Source organism: Sebastes fasciatus, chromosome 15 (genome assembly GCF_043250625.1).
Source record: "Sebastes fasciatus isolate fSebFas1 chromosome 15, fSebFas1.pri, whole genome shotgun sequence".
NCBI classification, from domain to species: domain Eukaryota; kingdom Metazoa; phylum Chordata; class Actinopteri; order Perciformes; family Sebastidae; genus Sebastes; species Sebastes fasciatus.
Window position 1 is genome coordinate 13389066 of NC_133809.1, and position 25051 is coordinate 13414116.

Consider the following 25051-nt stretch of genomic DNA (forward strand, 5'->3'; position numbering starts at 1 on the left):
AATATAATGCATGCATTTAATGTCACGTTCAGGGGACGCAGAAAATGTTTCTGAGGTCTGCAATTGGCCCGCGGACCACATTTTGAGAAACTATGCTGTAATGTAATATAATCTGCACCCATACACTCAAATATAAATCAATGTGTGTTTGGAAGTGTGCTGAGAAGCCTCAGCCTCTATTGAAAGGGAATATTACTGGAAAAGTGCCAGACTAAGAAGGACAAAATATTGATAAATACAAAAGCTTCAGATTCTCAAATGCAGTGATTATAGTTTATCATTATATCATTTATTATAGTCTAATACAACCAGGTAATGTAAGAGTGATGAAGACATTTACGGTCTCTGCTCTCTTTCTTTCTGATCTAAGAAATGAGAAATCTACTATAATCGATTTGAACACACTTGTTTAGCAGCAGAACCTCTCTCATCTCTCTCAAAGCAATTACATGATCAAAGACAGGGAGCGCAATCAATGTCCAAAGTAATTGGTCTTACCTGCCATGCAACCTCCGTTAGAAAACTATTACAGCTAACTGCTGTTCTGGTCACCTCAGCAGCAGCTGTCCAATCACATCAGGCTGAGAGGTTCCCTGAGTGTTTCCCCCCCCCACAGCTTCTGCTTTAGTATTTATCAACCTGAGAATAAGAGCAGAAGATGAGCCGGCTCCACAGCGAGGTGCATCCTTATGATTTACAGTATCTGGATTAAAGTGGATTGTAATGTGATCAGAAGTTTGATCCATAGGGATTGTCTATTCAGCACACGCACTAATGAAAGAAGACTACGTGAAGTTATTGATGGCGAGCTAAATAGTGAAATAAAAAGGCAGCAGCTGGTTTTCATTGTGCATTTTACATTCCAGTCCATTTCTATTAAAAATAAATATCTGATATTTCAGAATAAATACGCTTATTCACTTCATTATTACTCACTAATGCCAAGAGATAGATGAGAAGATTGATGTCTGATGATTTGCATAACTGTATTTGCTAGGGGTGTGATGAAATATCGCGCCACGAAATATGAGACAAAAAATGTAATCGCGATTTCAGGGCATAATAGGTTCTACGTACATACGGGCTCCGGGGCTAAAGCTTCAGCCTTTTCCTGCTGCTGTTCAAGGCCTATGAAAGGAGGCTGAGTAAGCATCATATCTTTGGGGTACAACACATGCGCAGTAAAATCTGGTCTGTCCTCGGAAGGACTGATAGTGACTGATGGAGGACAGACGACAGGAGGACAGGACAGGACAGGACCGATACCACTTTATTAGGTACAAGGTGTACCTAATAAAGTGGCCGGTGCTAGTACCGGATGGTCTTCTGCTGCTGTAGCCCATCTACTTCAAGGTTCGACATGTTGTGCGTTCAGAGATGGTATTCTGCATACCTTGGTTGTAACAAGTGGTTATTTGAGTTACTGTTGCCTTTCTATCATCTCGAACCACTCTGCCCGTTCTCCCCTGACCTCTGACATCAACAAGGCATTTTCGTCCACACAACTGCCGCTCACTGGATATTTTCTCTCTTTTGGACCATTCTCTGTAAACCCTAGAGATGGTTGTGCGTGAAAATCCCAGTAGATCAGCAGTTTTTTGAAATACTCAGACCAGCCCGTCTGGCACCAACAACCATGCCACGTTCAAAGTCACTTAAATCCCCTTTCTTCCCCATTCTGATGCTCGGTTTGAACTTCAGCAAGTCGTCTTCACCACCTCTAGACGCCTAAATGCATTGAGTTACTGCCATGTGATTGGCTGATTAGCTATTTGTGTTAACAAGCAAATGAACAGGTGTGCCTAATAAAGTGGCCGGTGAGTGTATATTCATCATCCAAATTTTGTTAAAAGTATTGTTATAATATCGTATCGTATCGAGATCGTCAACCTAATATCGTGTATCGTATCGTGAGCTGAGTGAATCGTCACACCCCTAGTATTTGCATTTGCAAGTATGGACTTGGAGCCAGGAGATGGTTAGTTTAGCTTAGCATAAAGACTGGAAGCAAAAGGAAACAGCTTGGGAGTTATATGTAATAACTATTTCTTGAGGAACAATTCATCCATTTCTGCTGGTTACTCTGCAATCTTAAAAAGAAAAATCGAATGCTGAAAAAAAATATGACTGTCTTGTCCTTGAATGTAATTACCAAAAAAAAGAATATTGTTTTTTATTCTGGGGCGGGGGCAATAGATCGGGTATGAGTCCCATTTGTAATTAATTGCTTGAGATTTTTTTTACTACAAGATACCACTATGAGTAATTTGGGTGAACTGACCCTTTAAAGTAAGCAGACGCTACTGTGAATACCTATATTTTGATTTGCGGTAGATAATGGAGATTTTCTGGATGAATTTCTCCGTCAACTCATGCGTGGTGGTGGACCAGTGATGCGAGAAAATTGTAATAAATCAACCCAGATATGAAATACGGTACTGTATAAGAAGACAGCCATTCACAACAGTATCTGTCTCGCAGAATTTGCAGCCCATTATTTGTGATGCTCCAATGTAATCCGTCTTGCTTTGTCGTACCGTGAATACACCGAAAGCCTGAAATGTCTCCCCATCATGGATCATTCCTCCTGTACAGTACACACATTATTGTATTCTAGTCATGTGAAAATGATTTTGAAAACTGTTGGCTTTCAAAGGGATTGTCTGTCTAGCGCATAGCCTTGGTGTAGCAAATCGGTCTTCATGGCAGGAGACAGTATGGGATTTTTCTTTCTTTTTTTTTCTTCTTATGAGACAAGGCTCATTGGGATTGCCATTTCTTTTGATGTCATGTCATGCAGTGGCATTTCAAGGAGGAAATATGTTCCTTTGTAGAAGACAGTCCAGGCAGGCTGGCAGTGACAACGGCAGCTCCAATCAGATCAGACATGTAATTAAAAGTTCTGAGAGGCCCGAACTGACAAGGTCAACTGAAAAAAACAGCAAAGAATAAACCAATTTCATGAAGAGCAAAGAAAGAGATTAACACTCGGAAGAACTGACAGATGCACGTTGGAATGACACCGTCTACGTCTTGATCTGTAGATGATCAGCTGTTTGTATAGATGAAATAATACCTAAAAAAAATCACATAACTCTGGAAATGGCAAATAGAAAAATAAATAAATGAGGTGTTTAAGGCCAAACTGAAATTCAAGGACAGATTACAATCTGAATTTTGCAACATGAACAACAAGCAGGCATTCCACTGGGTGCGAACCAAAACCCAACCTATCTGCAATAACTGACCCTTTGCAAAACAACTGAACACATTCTACGGCCGTTTTGACAGTCAGGACTTCACAGCTGAATGTGGAGGATGTTTGAGAGCCCTCCCCTCACCAGACCCAGACGAACCAGCCCCCTTTACAGAGGTGGATGTACGGCGCCAAGGGTGCTGAAGATCTGCGCCCAGGAACTCTCACCAACCCTCCACTCACTCTTCTGTGAATCCTACCATACTGCCACAGTTTCAGAAAACTGCTACCATAATCGCCGTACCCAAAACACCCCGGCCCACAGACCTCCACCACTACCGCCCCATTGACCTCACATCCATAATAATGAAGTGCCTGGAGAAGCTGCTGCTAAACACAATCCTGCCAGTTGTCGCCCCCACAACTGGATTCCCTCCAATTCACCTATAAGGCTAAGAGAGGCACGGAGGACGCTGTGGCCTGCCTGCTACACCTCCTCCTCCTCCAGCACCTGGATTCCCGTGGCAACTTCGCCAGGATACTCTTTGTGGATTTCAGCTCCGCTTTCAATACCATCCAAAGGCATCTGATGATCCGCAAACTACACCATCTCAACCTCGTCTGATCCATCTCATACACAACTTCCTCAGTGACAGACTGCAGACCACATCACCTGCACTCACCACTAACACCGGAGCACCACAGGGTTGTGTGTTATTGAGCCCATTCCTGTATACGCTGTACACCAACGATTGCACCAGTCCGTCACCCAACACCACCTACCTCAAATACTCAGACGACACAACAAAAACAACAACAATAACTCTGCCCTGGACTATCACAACACAGTTGCTCACTTCACTCAGTGGTGTGAGGACAACCATCTTCACCTCAACGTCAGCAAAACAAAGGAAATACTAATCGATTCCACCTCACCTCAGCACCCCATTATCATCAATGCCCAATCAGTTGAAGAAGTTGACAGCGTCAAGTACCTCGGAGTGACTCTGGACAATAAACTCAGGTTTGACCAGCACACTAATGACATTTAATAAAGGAGCCACCAAAGACCATCAGTCATCCGCAAACTTAAAGGACGTTATGTTGCCCCCTCATCTCCTCCTACTGCTGTACCAGAGCATTATCCAGCCAATCCTACTGTACTGTTCCACCTGCTTTTTTAACATGTTATCCGTCACTAACCGGGCAAAACTCACACACATAACCAACACTGCTGCCAGGATAATTGGTCTCCCCACACTCAACCTCACAGAACTAAACAACAAAGCCATTGCAGGCATTGCAATCTCAATAGCACAGGACATCACACACCCACTCAATCACCACCTTACCATAAAGCCCCGCTCCGGGCACTGGTACAGAACACTGAGGTGCAATAGGGCTCGCTTTGGGAAAAGCTTGATACCTGCAGTCATATAGCCGCCTTAATCAACAGGCGTCACTGAATAGGCCTGAGTGTGTACTAAGTTTCTGTGTTGTTGTCTCTGTTGTATTGCTGTTAATGTTGCCGTGTTATTGTGTGCATTGGTGTCTGATAAGTACAGTGCTGTGGAAAACAATTTCCACTTGTGGGATAATAAAGTCTAAAGTCTAAATGTCAGCAACGGACTAGTTATAGCTTGGCGACTGTGAGAATGTTTAGTAAGAGTTCAAATTAATGTTTGAGCCTCTTGTGAGAAAGCGCTGGTGCAGGACATATTTGCATACAATTGTTAGTCAGGTAGTCTTTTTGTCTGTTGCTCAAAATATACCAGGCAAACTGCATTAGAATAGATGCAATTTTAAAGATTCAGACTGTAATAAACTACAGAGTAATGAAACTACAAATACTACTAATATCTGTAATTGTATAATAGGCTATTTTATATGATATGGGTTATTTAACTATAGTATTTTATCTTACTTTTTACCCACTTCTGTTAAAAGATGTTGGACTCGGGAGCTGTCCGTGGTGCTGAAAGTCATTGTTTCTCTTCAGAGTTTTTGTCAGGGTCAGCTAAATAACAGCCGCCCTGAAACTGGCAGGAAGTCAAGGTCTCGCTCAATGACTGCCCTCCTAATAATGGTAATGTCCACTTCATCAGGAAGTGTCACCGCTAAACACAGCCCTGCCGTGAATCACTTATAAACAGGAAATATTGTTCACATTCTAATTTATTCAATCAAAAATCTGATGATGCAGTATTATTAATAGTTATCGATCATCTTAGGGTATCCTCTGGCCACAAAGCAGGAAACAAGCGACGAAAATGCAAATTTGTTTTAACGCTACTAATTTCTCTAATGCATTAACGCAATCGATCTTCCGGAGGTTGTAGCGGGTTCAGTTTTAAAGCTCGGCGCGAAGGAGTAGACTAAATAAATGAAAATGAAAATGGGTTCTATGGGTACCCACGAGTCTCCACTTTACAGACATGCCCACTTTATGATAATCACATGCAGTTTGGGGCAAGTCATAGTGAAGTCAGCACACTGACACACTGACAGCTGTTGTTGCCTGTTGGGCTGCAGTTTGCCATGTTATGATTTGAGCATATTTTCTATGCTAAATGCAGTACCTGTGAGGGTTTCTGGACAATATTTGTCATTGTTTTGTGTTGTTAATTGATTTCAAATAATAAATACATACATACATTTGCATAAAGCAAGCACATTTGCCCACTCCCATGTTGATAAGAATATTAAATACTTGACAAATCTCCCTTTAAGGTACATTTTGAACGGATACAAAATGTGCAATTAACTATAGACAATCATGCAATTGATTGCGATTAAATATTTTAATCGATTGACAGCCCTTATTAAAACTCGTATCCACAGATGGAAAGTAACTAAGTACTTTGCCGTAAGTGTTTTAACTTTAAAAAAAAAAAAAAATTTCAAGAGAGAGCTGAGTACATTAAGTTTGAATACATTATAAAAAATAGCCTATCAACAAGGTATCGAAAAAACAGTACCTTATATAAAAACAAAATAATAATCACTCAGTTAAACTCAAGCATGTTTTAAAACACTGAGATTTAAAGCTGGTTGTAAATGCCCCCGGGGCTGCAAATCATTCCAGGAGCAATAAACAGGATCTTTGATGGGCATTTGTCATTATTTTTCATAGTTTATAGACTACATAAATATCTCCAGTGAGAGTTTGATCAATAGAACAATCAATAATGAAAAATGCTATTCAAAGCATCTCCCAAAGTGGCTGCATGGTCTACCTTTGTTCTTGGTATGCAGTACATTTCCATCCAGATGTATTAATCTATCGCCTCCCGTAACCAATCAGAATTATTTATGTGTTTATTTATGAAACACAGAGGCTTGGTCTAATCTCTGGGGGTCTCTGATCAGTTCTTTCTTGGCCAAGCCTCTATGAAAAAAATCATTAAGATGATCAATAATATTTGATTCCGGATTGATGCATTTTAGCTGCATAGTTTATCACGCATGAAAACATCAGAGTAATTGTTTGTGCCGCTGACATCTAAATCTAAAACAGGGAAACATTGAATATATGCTAGTGCGATGAATAGAGTAGAGAACTATGAGAATATAAACAGAATATGGTTCAATAAGGAGTGTATGGTTGGTGAACAGAGTATAGAAACCTGAGGCAGAGAACCATCTATTGTTGTTTTGATGTCACAGATTCCCATAAGAACGACCAAATAGCAAATAATGGCTTCTACATCCATATTCAGCAGTGTGAAAGGTGTTAGATGAATCATAGTGTTGGTGTTGAATGTGGGACATGTGTTAGGAAGCCTGTTGTGTCTGTACTGTATATAAATGTGTTGCTCTCTGATCTTCAATGAGGCCTGCAGTGCACTCATTAGTGCTGTTAACACTACAGTCGTTAATAATAACTCTTCAATGGAAAGTGCGAATAACACATGGGAGAGCATCATTATAGTGAAACCAAGCAGATGTGCTAATTATTAAAAGCAGCCTGGGCAGTGAACTTGACAACTATTGGGACTAATTAATAACTTGTTGTTCTCATACATTTAACAAATATTGTATTCTTACTAGGGCTGGCAATGGATTAAAATATGTAATCACGATTAATCACAAATTAATCACACATTTTCTATCTGTTCAAAATGTACCTTAAAGGGAGATTTTTCAAGTATTTAATATTCTTATCAACATGGGAGTGGGCAAATATGTTTGCCTTATGCAAATGTATGTATACATTTATTATTGGAACTCAATAACACAAAACAATGACAATTATTGTTCAGAAACCCTCACAGGTACTGCATTTAGCATAAAAAATATGCTCAAATCATAACATGGCAAACTCAAGCCCAACAGGCAACATGTATGACTTGCCCAAAACTGCATGTGATTATCATAAAGTGGGCATGTCTGTAAAGGACAGACTCGTGGGTACCCATAGAACCCATTTTCAGGTCAAGGAACCCCTCTGAAAATGGCCAAAAAAAGCGTAAGTTTGGAGCGTTATTTAGCCTCCTTTGCGAAAAGCTAGTATGACATGGTTGGTACCAATGGATTCCTTATAGGTTTCATAGTTTCAGATGATGCCAGTAGCTTCACTAGCTTTAAAACTGAGCCCGCTACAACCTAAAAATCGCAAGTTGCGTTAAAGAAATTAGTGGCGTTAAAACAAATTTGCATAAATGTGTTATTATCTCGTTAACTTTGACAGCCCTACATTACATTACGTTTGACCTAATGCTTGCTGGAGATATCATCTCAGTGACTACAGAGATGGATGAGCTCACCATCAGTTTTCATCCATTCTTGTTCAGTTATGTTAATTTGTCATAACACAGTTGCTAAAAGAGAAAGTTTTTTTACTTTGAGTTCTTAAAGAAAATTACGCAAGATAATGCAACCCATTTTTATGCTCTGGTCTGCCAGAGAATCTCTCTCCCGCCTCCGCTGTGTCCACTGAGGTTGTGACCGACTTTCTCCTGATTTCTGAAAAAACTTTTACTGAATAACAATATTTAGAATCTGCTTTGTTCAGTAAGGTGGTTATCTTTGGTGTCTCCATTCGAAAAATCCTCTTTAATGAGGTTTGAAAATGTAATTTGTTTAAAAAATAACACCGTATTTAACTAGAGTAGAGTTTTCTGCTCTCCTCTCATGAACCGCAGTCTTCAGTAATTGCATCTCATGGGATTTAGGCTTCATTTGTTGTCCAGTGAAGAGGCAGAATCTCCTGCTGAATACGTAAAACAGATTTGGGCCGTCTAAGAAAAACTGACATTTTTATATATATACACGCTGTGCACTCAATTCAACAAATCCTCCTGATCAATAATTGAAACAAACTCTACAAGTTTTGTTTTGGTTGATAATGTTTTATTCCGTTATTTTTCTGCATTATAGAGGAGAGAACTGGACCATTTGTTAGCTGAGTCTGGATTTAAACGTGTGTTTATAATGTCCTGATTATCTAGTTGCTGAGTAATTAGAAGAAATGATCAAAAGACAAAAAGAGGCAGCCAGTGAGTCTCTGAACTGCCGTGTAGAGAGAAACAATATCCCTCCTCCACCACTGGGTCAATCTCCTTAAGATATGATAGTCCAAATTTGCATATTCATTTTCCTTGATGCTGTTCTCTTATATGTGTGGCACCAACTGATAAGAACGTCTTGGTGACAGCCTGTGTATCCAACGCAGTGTGACTGGAGGAGATAGCGAAAATCAGTGTGCACAGCTGTGATTCTTCCGCTGGCCATAACGCTGTAATTAAAGTTACACTTCCTCCCTCTCTCCAAAGTAGCAGTACAAGATCATGTTCATCATATCAAGCCTATTAAGGGCGTTCTCTGTTTCATTTTTAATCTATAGGTAGACCCTGTCTCCAATTTTGCCTCTAATCATGTAAAAGTGGGGCATCAGTATGTTAGAAGATCCAAGAGATTACTGGATGAAACTTTTTACAGTTAGCAACTCTAGTGAGGGGAAAAGATTACTTTCTAATGTACAATGCTGTTTTCACACTTTTGTACTAGAGGTCACTTTAGCTGGCAGTACACTATACATCAATCCAAGTTTTCAAATACATTTTTTACTAGAGAGATTTTAGAGATTAGAAGATATTAAAGATTAACCTGCTTGATGGATTTGGGGATTAAAGTAATTAGCAGATAGTTTTTCTGCTTTTTACTAATATTAAAGCCGCGCTACTCAATATATTATGTGAACAACTTCATTATTTGTGTAGTTTGGGCCGTGATTTCCATCAGATCAGTAATGATAACATCGAACTCCAAGTTAATTGCTGGGTTCTGAGAGGGCAGGGCCAGAACATCTGAGTGAGAAATTGTTGGATCAGATAAAACATAATTTGAACAAAGACCGAACAGGGACCGGTTACATATCTGGAGCTTTAAAGTACCCTAATGTGGTCATCTGCACAATCAGTATCAGGACACATGAATAGAAATCCAGAGTAATGAGCTGGAGAAAAGAGTGCCAGGAAGCTACATGTCTCGACAGCTGATTAATGAGACCCTAACAGAATTGGATTTGAATATCAATGCTGGCCTATTGCTTAAACTGACATTAATTGCCACCTATTAGATTGGCTGTGCACCCCTGTATTTCAAAACAATCACCGCCATGGAGAGGTTAGAAAAGAGAAGGGTGGGAGGCCAAGCGGGCGCTTAGAGCTGTATCATTTGTCAGCTGGTGCCCGGTGGCAGTTTCACTATTATTAGTGTGTGTGCGTGTGTGTGTGACGGAGAGAGAATGAGAAACACAAAATCAATATTTTAGCCAACAGGACACACTACTGGCCCCTAGAGGCTGCAATGTTACCTGCAGCTCACAATATAAAGATGTTGGGCAGAACAATTAATAAACTGATGATTGGCAACGTCTCAATCTAAGAAACAGCTTCCAACCTGTCGAAAGCCCCGGTGTGATTGAAATCAAAAGAGTTTATCCTAGGGCTATCAATCGATTCAAATATTTAATCACAATTAATCGCAAATTTAAAGAAAAATCTAATTTTTTATCTGTTCAAAATGTACCTTAAAGGGGGATTTGTCAAGTATTTAATACTCTTATCAACATGGGAGTGGGCAAATATGCTTGCTTTATGCAAATGTATGTATATATTTATTATTGGAAATCAATCAAGCCATGCCAGTTTTTCCTCGCCAAAATTTAGTGTAAGTTTGGAGCGTTATTTAACCTTCTTCTCGACAAGGTAGTATGACATAATTGACCAATGGATTCTTCAGGTTTTCTAGATGCCAGAAGCTTCACAGCTCGCTACAACCTCCAAAAGATCGATTGCGTTAATGTGTTAAAGAAATTAGTGGCATTAAAACGAATGTGCGTTATTATTATTAACACGTTATTATTGCGTTAACTTTGACAGCCCTGGTTTATCCCCTTGGGAGCATGCATGTGCTCAGCTGATTCTATGACCGTCTGTTAAGATATGTTGTTTTTGAACTGAGAGTGATGCTGGAGGAAAGCTCAGTGTGTTCAAAAAGGAAATGGATCATCCTCCGAAGAGCAAGAAAATTGTATTCAATCAATCCGTCTCATTAGTTTCATGGGTAAGACTTTATAATAACTGTCATTAATAAATGGTAAATTGATAGTTTATTAAACTTTCAAGTTATTTTACTGTTAACAATAAAATGATAATAATGTTTACTTATTAGTAATGCTATAATTTGTTATTTTAACAGTTTACTGTTGCACACAAAACATTTTATATACTATATTAAGTATTTGTTAATGATTACATGACTTGTAAACCTTTAAGAAATTGTTTTTAAAACATCTGTAAACATTAAATAGACAGATATTTGTAACACTTTAATGGTTAATAATTGGTTTGTAAACCGTCTATAAACATTATTTGTATATCTATTATAAAGTTGCAATTGATGATTATAATACCTTGTTAAATGGTTAATAAATATGTTGTAAGGCATCTATAAACATTATATAGATAGATAGGTAATTCTTTGTCAATGGTGAATGATTGGTTTGTGGTCCATCCATCTATGTAAAGTTTATAGATGTTTTACAAAAAGGTTTTTATAATAATAATTTGGTAATCATTAACAAATAGAATTATAAAATATCATGTGTGCAACAATAAACTGTTAATAGTTTACTAATGTAATCAGAGTGTAATTGATATCGTCTCTTATCACCTATGATGCCTAATTTATAAACTAATTATTTCACATTACGCAAACTAATGATAAAATAACTAATTATAGCATTACTAATAATCAGTATACATTATTAATCATTACATTGATTAACAGTAAAATAACTTAATTTAAGTTTAATTAACTATCAATTTACCATTTCTTAATGATTGTTATTATAAAGTGTACATGTAGGACTTTTAGCCTGATGATGTCAGATCTGGGTCTTCGTCTGGGCCACCACGGTTATTAGGACTGATCCTCAGGGCACCATGAATGTCTGTGCCAAATTGCAGGACAATGTGGCCGACAGTTGTCGAGATTAAAGTGGGCAGACAGACAGAAAGACGGACTAGCCAGCCAGAAGACATCGCCATCATTAGGCTCCGCTGTTACTGAGGCTAAAATGTCACTCCAGCAGAGTCATTTTGCATTTCTTTGACAGTAATCACTGAAAATGGAACGAGTGTTTCATTTGTCATTCTCGCTCTCTCCCTCTTTATTTTTCTCTCTCCCCCTCTATTTCTCTATCTCCCAGAGTAATTGATATGATATGAGCACTGGCAAGTGTAATCTTCTTTTAATTAAGACCTGCTGCTGGCACCGGCTTCAGACTGATAGTGACTTACGGCTCTCTTCCTCTCATTTCTCTTCCCCCTCTTCTATCATCTTATTTTTCTTCTCTGTTGCTCCTCCAACTTTAGCTCCCTCATCTTTCTCTTGTTATCTCAACACTCAACTCTTTCCTCCAACCTTTTACTTTCTGCCCCCCCCCCCTTCTTATGATCCACTCAGTCTGTAACATCCTTTGTTTTTGTTTTTTTAACAATTTTCTCTTCTCTCTTGTCAATTTCTTTCTCTGACACTGCAGACCCAGCACCATGAAGAGGAAAAGAGAGCTCTCAGCCGGGAAATCATCCTCCTCAACAACCACCTCATGGAGGCAAAGATCACCATCAATAAACTCAGAGAGGACAACGTGAGTAACCTGAGCTGCCTCGTGTAAGATGGGCTGCCACTGACATCTCTGTCAGCATTGTGCTTGTAGGTTCACTTGTACAAAATCTGAACTTTTTGGTGATGAGACTTCAGTTGAGGACATGCCAGAATTATATTCTGCCTTCAAGCAGTAGCCTGGGGCATTAAGGGCCACAGAGATCTGGGGCCCTGGGGCAGTTGCTTTCCTTGCCTGATCAGTAATCCAGCTTTTTTATCACCTCTTCAAAAAAAAAAAAATCCTGATGTGAACACTTTCTCCTGTCACATCAGCAGCGTTCTCCGTGAACACGCTATTGCTAAAATATCATATCATATATATATCATATCATATTGTCATATACACTGAATCTCTGCAACATCCTGGACATTTGTGCTTCATGGAGCCACAGCTGATAGAGGAATTAACTCTAAGCCACTGGGTGTTTTATAGTGATTATAGTGAAATCAATGGGTATCCTCAGGGCTGCTAGAATTTGGAGCCAGGGCTCCGTGGATCTGAGCTCAGGGCCATGTGACAATCTGGTGCCTCACTTTCTTTGAAGTGATTTTACTGGTATTTTGACTGGCGGGCTCCAGGTTAGGTAAGGTTCTCTCTCTTTGGTCTGTGACCATTTTTAGCTCTTCTGAGCTAAAGAGAATTTTGACAATCCCTCCCAGATCGGGCCGGGCTGATTGGAGTCAAGGTTCATTTTGAGTGAGAGGACAATTTGTCCCGTCAGAGCCAGCAGCAAGGCAGGCATTTCCTCCAGAGAGTGAGCTTTGAATTCACTGCTTATAACATGGGACTAAAAAATAACTTTCAAATGGGACATGCCTGAGATGTGACGGGAGAAGCAAATGCATCATTTTGAGTAAAATGTATTATTTGTATTACTCTTAAGTGATAAAAACATTCAATGTAGAATAAAATACAATTCCTTTATTGTCATGGCACATTGAAATGAAGTAGAATACAATACAATAGGTTATTACCATGGATGGATTACTGAATGGATGGATTACTGAATGGGCCTACCACAGGCACAGACCAGAGGGCCCACGGGCCAAAGCCTCCGTTTGAAGTGACTCCTAATATATTTTGTTGGAAAGTCAATCAAATGACTACAAAGAGGCACAAAATAACCACAAAGAGATGCAAAATGACCACAAAATGACTACAAACACAAAAACGACCACATGAAGATGCAAAACGGCATAAAGAACACGCGAAAAGGACCACAGAGAGAAGCAAAACAACTACAAAGAGACGCAAAATGACAAAGACGGAAAATTGCCCACAGAGAAACCTAAAACGACCGCAAAACGACCACAAAAAGATGCAAAGCGATCAAAAAGACACACAAAGCGATCACAAAAAGACGCAAAACGACTACAAAGAGATGCAAAGTGACCACAAAGAGAAGAAAAAGGACTACAAAGAGACGCAAAACGACCACAAAATGACCACATGAAGATGCAAAATGGCATAAAGTAAACTCAAAAACGACCACAAAGAGAAGCAAAGGGACGCAAAATGACGAAGATGGAAAATGGCCACAGAGAGACGTAAAACGACCACAAAGGCACACAAAGCGATCACAAAGAGATGCAAAATGGCCAAAGAGAAAAGTCAAATGACCACAAACAGAAGCAAAACGACCACAAAATGATCACAAACACAAAATGACCATGTAAAGATGCAAAATGGCATAAAGGACACGCAAAAAGGGCCACAAAGAGAAGCTACAAACACAAAGATACACAAAACATCTGCAGCCTTGACATTTGTATTCGTTTTGTGTCTTTCAGTCTGGGTCTTGCTCCTATGTAAGAGGGGTGGGGGGGGTCCTCTATGTCTGTGCCCCACAGCCCATTGTCCCGTAATCTGTCCATGCTTATTACTGACTATCGGACTGCATGAATACCACGTCTATACAAAGCCACTAGTAACTGTCATTACTCTATTATTCACATAGTCATCTGAAATATATACAGTATGTAAAGACTTCATCATAAGACCTCACAAGAACTGGCTCGCCAGCAGCTGGTGGCTGACATTCCCAGCAGAAACACAACTCACGTTAACTAAGACATCACCAAGGACTGAGGTTTATTTGACATGTCCACGGAGAACTTCAGGGAGCCCACATGTCCCCCTGGCGACAAAAAGAAAAGAAATACAGTGATTCAGAAAAGCAGTCAGTGTTAACCGGTGGGGGAGCTGAAACTGCCAACGAGAAGGCTTTGATGGTGTGGGGAGTATTGTCAGTTTGGTGGTGTGACGGAGGCACAGGGAGGCTACAGAGCAGCTAGAACTGACCTTTATAAGACAATGGCTTTCACAGAGGAGGGAGAGGAGTAGAAAGTGAGCTAAACCAGCTAACCACGCACACACAAATATCAGCATTCAGAAAACAATTCAACCGAGCATCTGCTCTGCCAATGGATCACACTGCTCTGAAATTTAAGTACAGATCTAACCATCCATTATAGAAAAGAAAGTACAGAGAAAGAGATAAATAATGCTGCACTAGCCTCCCAAGGCTGGAATGTGCAGATAAGTGAATGCATAATAAAATTAGCACAGACTGTACTGGGCAGATATATTACACAGGAAAAAGTTTAGTGGTGTTATTAAGATCCTGCAATCCCCCTGATGTCAACCTCGGGAAATAATATAGCCAAGGTGAAAAATGCGAGCTAACTAATTAAACTCTACCAGCTTCAATGGATGAATTTGTCCCTTTGATTCGACGGTTCACTTAATCAATTAATTGCCTAATCCAGTGGGCTACTTATCCCAATTTTCCAATGGAATACGACTACATTACGTGTGCTTTATATTGTATGCTATACTATAATTTTCTTATTATTGGAAAAATCCAGTAATGCCAGGCTTTTTGATTTGTTTCCGCATGACCCATGATTAATTTATGAATACCTCATGAATAATAAATTCATTTTATTTTTAGATTTGTTGTTGCTTTAGTACCATGGTAACATTACATGACTGTATCATTAAATTATTTCCCTCAGAAGTCCCCCATAATTACATAATAATTAAACCCCAATTAGAAGGCTGTAATGTAAAGTGTTTTTCCCAGGAGGTGTTCGAACTCAATCCCCCTCGGTCACAAGCTTACTGGAACCACCCATGCTGCCAAAATGAACTAGATCTTTAAAGTATGAATGTAGTGATTGAGGATGATCTTTCTTTCTGTCTTTTTCTTACAGGACCTGTACAGGAAAGACTGCAACCTGGCCGCCCAGCTGCTGCACTGCTCCAAGTCTCACTACAGAGCACACAAGATGTCTGAGGTGAGCTCCGCAACACTGCTGTAACTGCATCAATGTGTAAATTCACATCTGTGCTGCAACAACAACGCTTGCCTTTTAAAATTGAGTTTAAACCATTTAAGAAAAAATACTTGAATTGCAAAGACGTCCAATTTAGTTCAATTAAATTCCAAATAAGACTAGATTGAATTATTAATGTTTTACTTTCTCCACAATCGCAGAAGGCTGAAGGCTGGTCCAGATTAAGCAGCTTGATTAGGGCTGTAGCTAGCATTAAGGACATTGAGGTCATATCCTCTGTATTTATTATGGAAATTAAGGGGTTTTAGAAACCTGGGGGACATTAACAGTCTTAATTAACATTTTCTCATGGTTGGCATTTTAGAGGATGATTCCAGTTTGGACTGGATGTACTAAAATTTTACTACTTTTAGGCCAACAAAGAATTAATAAATAAAAAAACGGACTGGGTATAGATATTGGTGCCTTTACAATACCTTACTCTAGGGAATATAAACATGTTTTGACCCTCTTTTTGATTCAAGACAATCATAACTGCATCAGTGTTAAATAAAAATAAATAAAATATAGTCTACTTGGATAGGTTGCATGATTTAAAACCTCATATTGGGAAATATAATTTACCAAAAAATATAGAACATAACTGTTAAAGGAACAGTGTGTAACTTTTCGGGGGATCTATTAGCAGAAATGGAATATAATCTTCATAACTATGTTTTCATTAGTGTATAATCACCTGAAACTAAGAATTGTTGTGTTTTTGTTACCTTAGAATAAAAAAACCAACATAAAACATATATCCAAATAATACTAATTTTAGATAGGCGGGATGTATTTGGGAGAACTTTGACTATAATCTCAGTATTACTCAAATCCTGGCTCTAGCTGTGGCTGAGCTTGATGGATAAAACTACATCATCAATCACTAATTCTGTATATAATTAGTGTGCTAATGATTTATTCTTCATGCATTATATCTGCAATGGAGAGATGTTCCCCGTGTCGTGTCAGTGTACCTTTAGAGGCCTTGGTGAGTGGTTTTCACAATAAGACGGAGGCGCAGTGCTCATCGCCTCTTCATCCAGACTGATGAAGGTCTGCTGTCTGAAGTGCCATCTGTCTGCACCCCGGCTGTACATAATGAATGAATGAACGAATGAATGAAAGCCTGGCCTGAGACGACACCTGATGATGCACAAAAGAAGAAAAGTTCTGCTCTCCAATAGGGCAGATAATTGACTGAAGTAGTGAATACAAATACATTACTATTCAGATAATTAAATATTCATCAGTTATTTATGATCATAAATATGAAATGGGACAATTCAACTTTATAAACCTCTAAAAAGATGATGTTTTCCATTTTGACTTAAATAAACAGTGATGGACAAGAAGGCAGGATGGAGACACATTTTACTAGCTATGTAACTTTTGCAGAACAAGAACTGACAATTATGGGATAACAGTAAATGCCAGAAAACGTGTAATGCTAGTACAAGAAAACAATAGACAGTAAAGTTAGCAAACTGACTCGGTGATATGCGTAATACAGCAATATCTGTCTTTAGTTTGCTAACTAACGCTATTGGTCATACAAGGCCAAGTAAAGATGTAGCAGCAAAAACCCTGAACTAAATAATACTCCACTATAATACTATAGTTAACTAGCTCTACCCTACAATACACAAACAATGCTGCTCCTATATTTCCATGTCTTCTATAGATCATCAACTCATGAGGTTGTTTGCGAAACTCCTTATGTTTTTTAGTTTTTCGGTCTTTAATATCTGCGGCAGTGTTTCCATCCATCTGTAAAGAGATGCATTCTCTTGCCTTGAACACTAGGGGATGTAGTCCGTGTACTATAAGGATTTACGGACACAAAGCAAAACTGTGTGGAAACGGGACTTTATGGTAAGAATATCAGTAAATCTTCCGTTATACTTTCCGTAAGGACTGCCGCACAGACATGAGCTGACGTGGAATCGTGACAAGGAAGCGTTTGAATCTTTTATACTCTGTGCGGATTTCTCCTCATGGCAAACTGACATTCTCAAAGCTCCTCAAAGTACTCAATTTTCGCCACCCATCTGCATAGTTAAAAAATGTGCACACAGAACCCCTGTGAAGATCCGTGTCTGATGGTGTGACGTCACTTTGGCTTTGCAGACACTCACAACCCTTTGCGAATAGTAGTATAGGCCAACCAGAGGCAGAGTAGGGTGGGTCATGCCTTCTCCGCGGTAGAAAAACAAATATCGCAACCGGGAAACCGAGTGACGTCATTCTGCATAATAATTAACCATGTGCTTCTGTTTTCGGGATAACCAGCTGTCGGAAAATGTTTTTTGACTATTGGGGTTTCAGAATAATGGGCCGTCAGAACAATGGCATGGCACCGTGTTTTATTGCTAAGAAATTAAACGCTTCATTTGTAAGAGGCAGAATGTATTTTTTCTTCTTTCTGAAGTTACATAGTCTCACTTTCAATAAAATAATTTGGCTATAAAACATGAAAGTGTAAAACCACTTCTAAATGTGGAGTATTTTCAGGGAATAGCCTTCACAAAGTGGCTGTAAATTACTAGAATGACTAAAATAATAAGTGCCACTTCCGTCACCATTGAACCACTTTATTACAATAAAAGGAGACCTGTAGACGTGCATGCCGTCACGTGGATTAACACTGTGTCACTGTTAATTAAGATGTGCCTCAGATAGCAGCTAATGCTGAGCTAGCTTACTCGGAGCACACACACTGTATATCATTTTGTGCTTCTCCCCCACAGCCTCACCTACTTTCCATCTCCATTCCCTCTGGGAGAGGCAGCGGCTGCTAAAAATAGCTCAGACTTAAAAGATGCAGGTTATTTTATGCCGAGGCGAGCTTCTATTTCTTAACAAAGCCAAGTCAGTATTTTATCTTTTTTTTTTTCTATTCCCAGCTGGAGACCCCGAGCACTGGTTTAATTTGAATCTAAGCCGTTCCCTGTGGAACTGATATGTGTTTGATGGTAGACAGAAGAAAGACAGAGAGAGAGAGAGAGAGAAGGAATGAGGGCCTTTTGGTTGTGAAGGCAAGAGGAGAAAGATGAAAGGATAAAGAAAGGGATGAGAAAAGAGAGAACTCAGTGGGGCAGAACAGTTCCTACTGACCCTGACCAGCTTTAATAGGCACAAAGAAAACCGGTCTGTAATTGACAGGAACAGTTTTCTCAAACATGAGCCAATCAAACAGATTATGTCTGTCTGTCTGTCTGTGTGAGCGAGAGGAGAAACAGATGGGAGAGAGAGAGAAGGAGATTTGGAAAAAGGAAAAACAAGATTGAGTTGGGAGAAAAAGGAAAACAAATAAATAAATAAATCTTGTGTTCAGCAATTTTCTGACAAGTTCATTAGAGAGGGCCAAGTAGTGCAATTCCCCTGAGATACACAAGCTGGTCTGGACTATGTGAGCTTTGCGAAAATGAATTACTTTCTAAGCCAGAGCTATAGATTAAAATTGAGGAATGACTCTAAAAATAACTTCAGTGCAGACGCAGAAAGCATAGAATATGTTTGAGGAAGAGATTCAAGTTGATTGTATGAATAATTAAGAAAAGGTTGCTTCATTTTTGTAGAGATCTTTTCAGGCTAAATCTGAAGATCGGCTCAGCAGCTGTTACAAAAAACATCTGCGTAGATTTTTTGTTTTAATTTCCTCTTCATCAAGCATCTTTTGTCTCTTTGTATGTCTGTCTTAGCTGCCGCTGGATTTCCAGGAACGCATCAGTTCCCACATGGAGAAACACAATCGGGGTAGCGGAGCCACCATAGCGATGTGCCACTCCAATTACTCCGACGCTGTGCCCACAGCCTTAATCGCCAAGGTCTTGGCAAAGCCCGAACCAGGAAGCAGTTGCCCCGTAACGCGCTCACCGAGCCCACAGCCACCGGAAGGAGACTTTCTTACAGTAACGGGAAGCACTGATCACCTGAACCGCCGCATTTCGTATAAATCATCTGACCTGTACTGCAGCGATACGGCCCTCTACTGCCCTGAACGATGGCAAGCTACAGAGCGCAGGCAGAGCGTCGACCTCCACGGTACCGCTCTGCTCCAGCTTCACGCCCAGAACTCCACTGACAGCAACCCGGATGAAGAGGCCTACCACTCTGGAAGCTTCTCCCACCACGAGCCTCCATCCTCCTTCAACCAACACGATGACTTCACCGGTAGCCTCCCTGCCTCCAGTTCCTACTCCAGCTTCAGCCTGGCGTCGGACGAGAAGGGAGGAGTGAGTGGTGGTTGTGGGCGCACTGCCAGCAGCACCTTATCCTCTTCCCACCAGGGTCTCTATATGGACTGGCGAGATGGTGGCAATGGGGACTATGAGCGCAAAAGCATGTCCTCCTATGATAAAGACAGCTTCCCCAAGTCCCTCAGCATCCAGCACATGGTGACCCCCAGGAGCCCACAGAAGGACACATCACCAGCGTACACAAGGACGGCTTCGTGCTTCAGCGAACCGTACCATTCCAGCACCCCTCGCCTGGCCTCCTCTCACAGCATGGGGTCCACAACCGGACTGGTCCAGGCTCGGGGAGGAGCCCCGGACAGCCGAGGTGACATCCAGGTCCCTGAGGACGACCTTAGCAGCCGCTGGAGACAACTCAGCGTGGAAGACATCAACACGTTCTCATCTTCCTACCGTAACGTCACAGGGCGGGTCTCTCCGTACAGTTTCTCAGAGCGCCACTTTGCCATGGGCCCCTCCAATAAGGTCAAGGGGTCAATCTACAGCAGCTTCCAAGAAGGAGATGACGTCTTCCACAGCCGCGTGCTGGACCAGTGTTTCGCTGTGAGTCCCCCTTCGCCCAGCCGCAGTCAGAAACCGAAGGAGCATCGCAAGCAGGAGAAAACCTCCGTGCTGTATCGAGCCAAGGAGGACAGTCAGGACTCGGAGTGCAGTTTGTTCCTCTCAGGGAGCTCTAAAGAGAAGGAGAGCGGTGGAGGAGCGACGGCGGCAAGCGGCGCCAAGAAGGACTACGTGAATCTGAGTGCAGACAGCTCGGCTGAGTCCTTACACCAAAGCTCCCTCGAAGCCTCGAGTCTTCAACACTACCCCAGCCCCAGGCCGAGCGTCCGGCCTCGCCCCAGCTCCAGCTCCGCTCTCAGCGTCGGCCCCACACTCCCAAAGAAGACCTCTCCAAGATACCAAAAATTTGGCAGCACGGGACTGACGAGGAAGGACAGTTTGACGAAGGCACAGCTATACGGTACCCTGCTGAACTGAGCGGAGAGCTTTTCATTTTATGCATGACGATGATGATGATGATTCCTAACTTACTGTACTGTACGTCTCAAAAGTCCCCGGCAGCAAACACATACTTGGTGTGACGGGGTATTAATATGTTGTTGTTTTATGTATCTCTTAGCCAAGGCACGTTTCATGCAGTCTGCAACACTTTTTCTATTGTATGTCATGATACGGTGTAGCTACCTGAGACCAGCTATTCAGTATGTTTTTGTTTAAATAACAATGATAAGATAATAATAATAATTAGAGCCGCCGGGAAGAACTACAGCACAGACCCGGCGACATGAACATACTGTGCCCTTTTTTCTTGGTGTTAAGTACTGTTTGTAAAACCAGCAAAAGATCATTAATTCCTGCTCTAATATATACTGTATAGATGATGGACTAAAGTGTGTGCAATGGGGTGACTTAATTACACGTTTGGGATTATGTATAGTGGACCCTGCTGACTGCGAGCTGTTATAAAGATTTATTCATTCTCTATTTTGTCTTAAACAAAATGCATGCTGTATAATGCATAGAAATAATTTCTAGCTAAATGGTTTCTCATAGGGACATTATCTATAATCGCCACTAACTAAAAAGGATATTTTATTACCACTTCCAAATTGGCTAAACAAGAGATATTTAAAAAATATATATTTTGTAAAATCCATGTAATATTTATAGCAAGACACTCGACATTCGATTGTGAGAGTTCCGTCCTGATGCTAGATTTCTCACTTGTTTATTGGAAACTTAAAATGCCTGATTTTGTTTGTTGGAAAAATAGCTCTAAGGGGCTGATCACACCGAGTTGTGTCGCTAGAAACGCGTCACCTGCCGTGCGCTCCTCTCTGGCGCCGCACGTCCACTTTTCAACTCCAGGATCGGAGTCGCACCGCTTGTCAGTGTCACACTTGGCCCAGGCAGCCAATCAAATCAAGCAAGAGACGGGCTTTACTACTTTACAACTTCCTTTCTCTTGTTTTGAAAGAGGCTGGGACACGGTGTTGAGCTATGGTGTATGACACATGCGCAGTGTAACTGGAGCTGCGGTCGTGCGTTGCTATCGACTCAATTTCGGCGAGTGCAGATCAGATTTTACTGCGCGTGTCTTGTCGCATCTCCTCTTTTCACCCTCCTTGGATGCCGGTAGATGTGGCTGGCTAGCTAGCTAGTTAAATGTTGGATTGTGAGAGAGTAATTCCTATTTAATGTCGTGATAGTTTTGTATAGGCGACTGTCTTTGAGAGTGAGAGATAGACCACATTTTCCCAGTATTCAAATTTGATCACCTGGTTGCAAACACACAGCCCCGCTCCACAGGCTCACCTGTGTGGTCTTGAAGGGGTCGCGCCTGTAGCGATGCGTCTCTGTGTGATCAGCCCCTAAAAAAGATATATATATATATATATAAGAGAATTACAATAAGTTGCCAGGTGAACAACAAAAGAATAGAAATGGTTAAACAGAATTGCGAGATTTTTAGCTGGAATTTTTCTTATTTTTGTATCAAAAAGAGGCTGCAGAGTAGTTACCCTCATACCAGGACACTTGTGAAATTGCCTTAAACCTGTTCAATGGACAGAATGGTCTCCATTATAACAACTGTGTACATACTGTATTATCTGCTGTATTGTTACTGTATGTATACACTACTGTTCTTCCTGTCAGACACAACACACACAAGGCCAGTTTCTTAGAAAAGGATTAAGTCCGTTCTTAGACTGGGGATATTTTTCAGTAGAGAAATTTGCTTTTAGTTAAAGACAATGAGGCTTAATCCCTGTCTGAAAAATCTGGCACACGCAGCAGCATTTCTACCCTGATACAAACTCTTAAACACTGTTGGCACTAGTTGCACAAAACAAAGTAAGTGCTGGATCTTCTCGTTTTCAGAAGATTAATTGAAACATTCTCCAGGCAAGCTGGCAGTTCTGTAATGTATGCACAAAAAAGTCTCCACCTAAGAAGGTGGGTAGGAAACGACTGATTAAAGACAAAAATGTACAGTCAGTGTGTTGTTTTCAAACCAGCATGCTGAATTAGGCTGTTTTAGAGAAAACACTGTGAAAAAGCATGTATATATGCGTACATAGAAAGTGACAAAGACATGCTGTCCTGTTGGTGAATTAAAAAAAAAAAAGGATAAAGCCTTATGTTAAACAAAGAAAAGTTGTCCTGCCCCACAATCATGCCACCATCTGCTACTGTTACTAGTATAGATGGGGAGAAAACAACACTGTTCCAACATCTGTGCGCCCCTTAGCATGATGGATCTTGGAAGGATTTCTTCCTGCCTGCGTAGCTCTATAGATCTGAGAGGAATGGCGAAAGGGGATAAGCTAAATAATCAGAACTCAGCTTTGCCCTCGAGCAGTAACATATAGATTTTTCCGGAAGGCCATGCCTCTACCTCTCCCATTCCTGCAGATCTGGGGACTGGCTTCAGGCTGTTTTTTTTTAAAGATTTAAAACCTGCATCTCTTCTTTTTGACCTTGGCATGTTATGAAGGTGAATCTAAGCCACAAAAAGTCTCCAATTATATTCTTATTTGGTACAATGTATAGGTATCTAAATAAAGGATTGGAATTAATGTACAGAGGGATTGAGAGGATATATATGGTATTTTTGTTGTGGACATAATGTATAAAAAGAGATATAGATGCTAACATACACAATTGTTATTACACTATGACTATTTTTTATCCAGTTTCAGTTGATATATTTATTGAATGTTTTGACCCTGAATGACGAGGCTGAAGCGGTTCTGTCCTGTTCTACCTCCAGCCCTGTTCCAGGAACAACAGGCCAGCTGTCTAAATGTCAACATATTTGTCTGTCTGATGCATGGTTATATATTTTTGCTGTGTGTTTATTTACTTAATAAAGATGGGTGTTGGGAAATGCATCATGGACTTCCTGGGATATTGTTTTACATTACTTATTCTAGAACTTTAAAACCTTAAGACCCTAGAAATGTCTTGATCTGAAGGCTCACAGTGCGGGACGGTTCTTGACCTTGATGCATTTGTCACGATTCCAATTGGCTTTCTCAACCGATTGTAGCCACTCCTAGGTATTTGTTATACGTTATTCAGCTTTATGAAGCTGCAATTAAGCTTTATGTTATCCTGTCAAAACTTCTATGCGTATGGTCTCCAAGACAATGTCTATTTCAGCCTCCTCGCCTAACTTGTAAAGGTTAGAGTTAGCAAAGGTTAACTGGGGAGGTGTTGTTTCATTTAGGTTTTTAGTTGGTTTTTAGTTTGTTATGCCCGTTTTTTGACATTGCTCAACTCTTTTTATTGCGTTTCTATTGAATGTTATTGATTTCAAGGGCTTTTTAAAAAAAAAAAATCTGATTACACCGAGAGTATTTTTCCATAATTGCCAGACTCATACAGTAGATGTGTACGCGCAAGTTGTCAGATCCTTTAAATATATTTGCGATAGGGCTGTCAATGTTAACGTGATAATAACGCATTAATGCAAATTCCTTTAATGCAATCGATCTTTCGGAGGTTGTTCAGGGCTCAGTTTTAAAGCTAGAGTGAATATACTGGTATTTGAAACTACAAAACCCATGTCATACTAGCTTGTGGGGAAGGAGGCTAAATAACGCTTAATTTACATTAAAGTTTAGCAAGGAAAAACGGGCATGGCCATTTCCAAAGGGGGTCTTGTGACCTCTGACCTCAAGATATGTGACTGAAAATGGGTTCTATGGGTACTCACGCTAAATGCAGTACCTGTGAGGGTTTACGGACAATATTTGTCATTGTTTTGTTAATTGATTTCCAATAATATAAATATATACACATACAATTTTATAAAGCATAAATATTTGCCCACTCCCATGTTGATAAGAATATTAAATGCTTGACAAATCTCCCTTCAAGGTACATTTTTAAAAGGATGAACAATGTGCGATTAATTTGCGATTAATCATGGACAATCATGCGATTAATTGAGATTACATATTTTCACTGATTGACAGCCCTAATTCGTGATTTTGAAGATTCTTCCCCACCGTCTTAAACACCCACATTTTAGGCATTGAACAGACATCCATCACCATAATTGTTAACTTGAAGA

General features: G+C 40.3%; 1 protein-coding gene across 4 annotated transcripts in view; it reads left to right on the top strand.

The window, feature by feature from the left end:
• Window positions 1-23864, top strand: part of begain (brain-enriched guanylate kinase-associated) — a 153879-nt gene extending 130015 nt beyond the window's left edge. For all 4 annotated transcript variants that reach the window (XM_074661084.1, XM_074661083.1, XM_074661085.1 and 1 more), the window contains 3 exons: window positions 12246-12353; window positions 15587-15670; window positions 19414-23864. In XM_074661084.1, the coding sequence (XP_074517185.1) occupies window positions 12246-12353; window positions 15587-15670; window positions 19414-20946 (1725 nt within the window). In that variant the 3' untranslated portion in view covers window positions 20947-23864. The remainder of the gene's footprint in view (window positions 1-12245; window positions 12354-15586; window positions 15671-19413) is intronic.
• The last annotated feature ends 1187 nt before the right edge of the window (window positions 23865-25051 follow it).